Here is a 249-nt window from a genome sequence, read left to right as displayed (position 1 = left end):
CCCGGTTTTTGTGGGGGGGAGGTGTAGACTCACGGGGCTGCCATCATGGCCTCCTGCTCAGCCAGCCGGACCGCCGCCAGCTCTTCCTCGCGGGACAACGGGGGGGCCGTCTCCTTCTTGCCCTTGGCGTACCAGGTCAGGTCCTTCCCCTTCTGCCACCGGCCCACGGGTGCCATCAGGGAGTTCCCTGCAGGCAAGAAGACCCCCCCCCAAAGCGTCATCACACCCAAACCCCTCCATTCTCACCCC

At 66.3% G+C, this 249-nt stretch overlaps 1 protein-coding gene across 1 annotated transcript in view; it reads right to left on the bottom strand.

The window, feature by feature from the left end:
- Window positions 1–187, bottom strand: part of LOC104507356 (chromosome unknown open reading frame, human C1orf35) — a gene marked incomplete at both ends in the record, with an annotated part of 2,055 nt that extends 1,868 nt beyond the window's left edge. Inside the window, one exon of the mRNA XM_010148605.1 lies at window positions 34–187. Coding sequence (XP_010146907.1) covers window positions 34–187 — 154 coding nt within the window. The remainder of the gene's footprint in view (window positions 1–33) is intronic.
- Between the last annotated feature and the right edge of the window lie 62 nt (window positions 188–249).

The sequence above is a fragment of the Eurypyga helias genome, unplaced genomic scaffold (genome assembly GCF_000690775.1).
Source record: "Eurypyga helias isolate BGI_N326 unplaced genomic scaffold, ASM69077v1 scaffold26543, whole genome shotgun sequence".
Taxonomy (NCBI): Eukaryota; Metazoa; Chordata; class Aves; order Eurypygiformes; family Eurypygidae; genus Eurypyga; species Eurypyga helias.
Note: the sequence above shows the minus strand (reverse complement) of the source record. Positions and strands in the feature narration are given on the sequence as shown.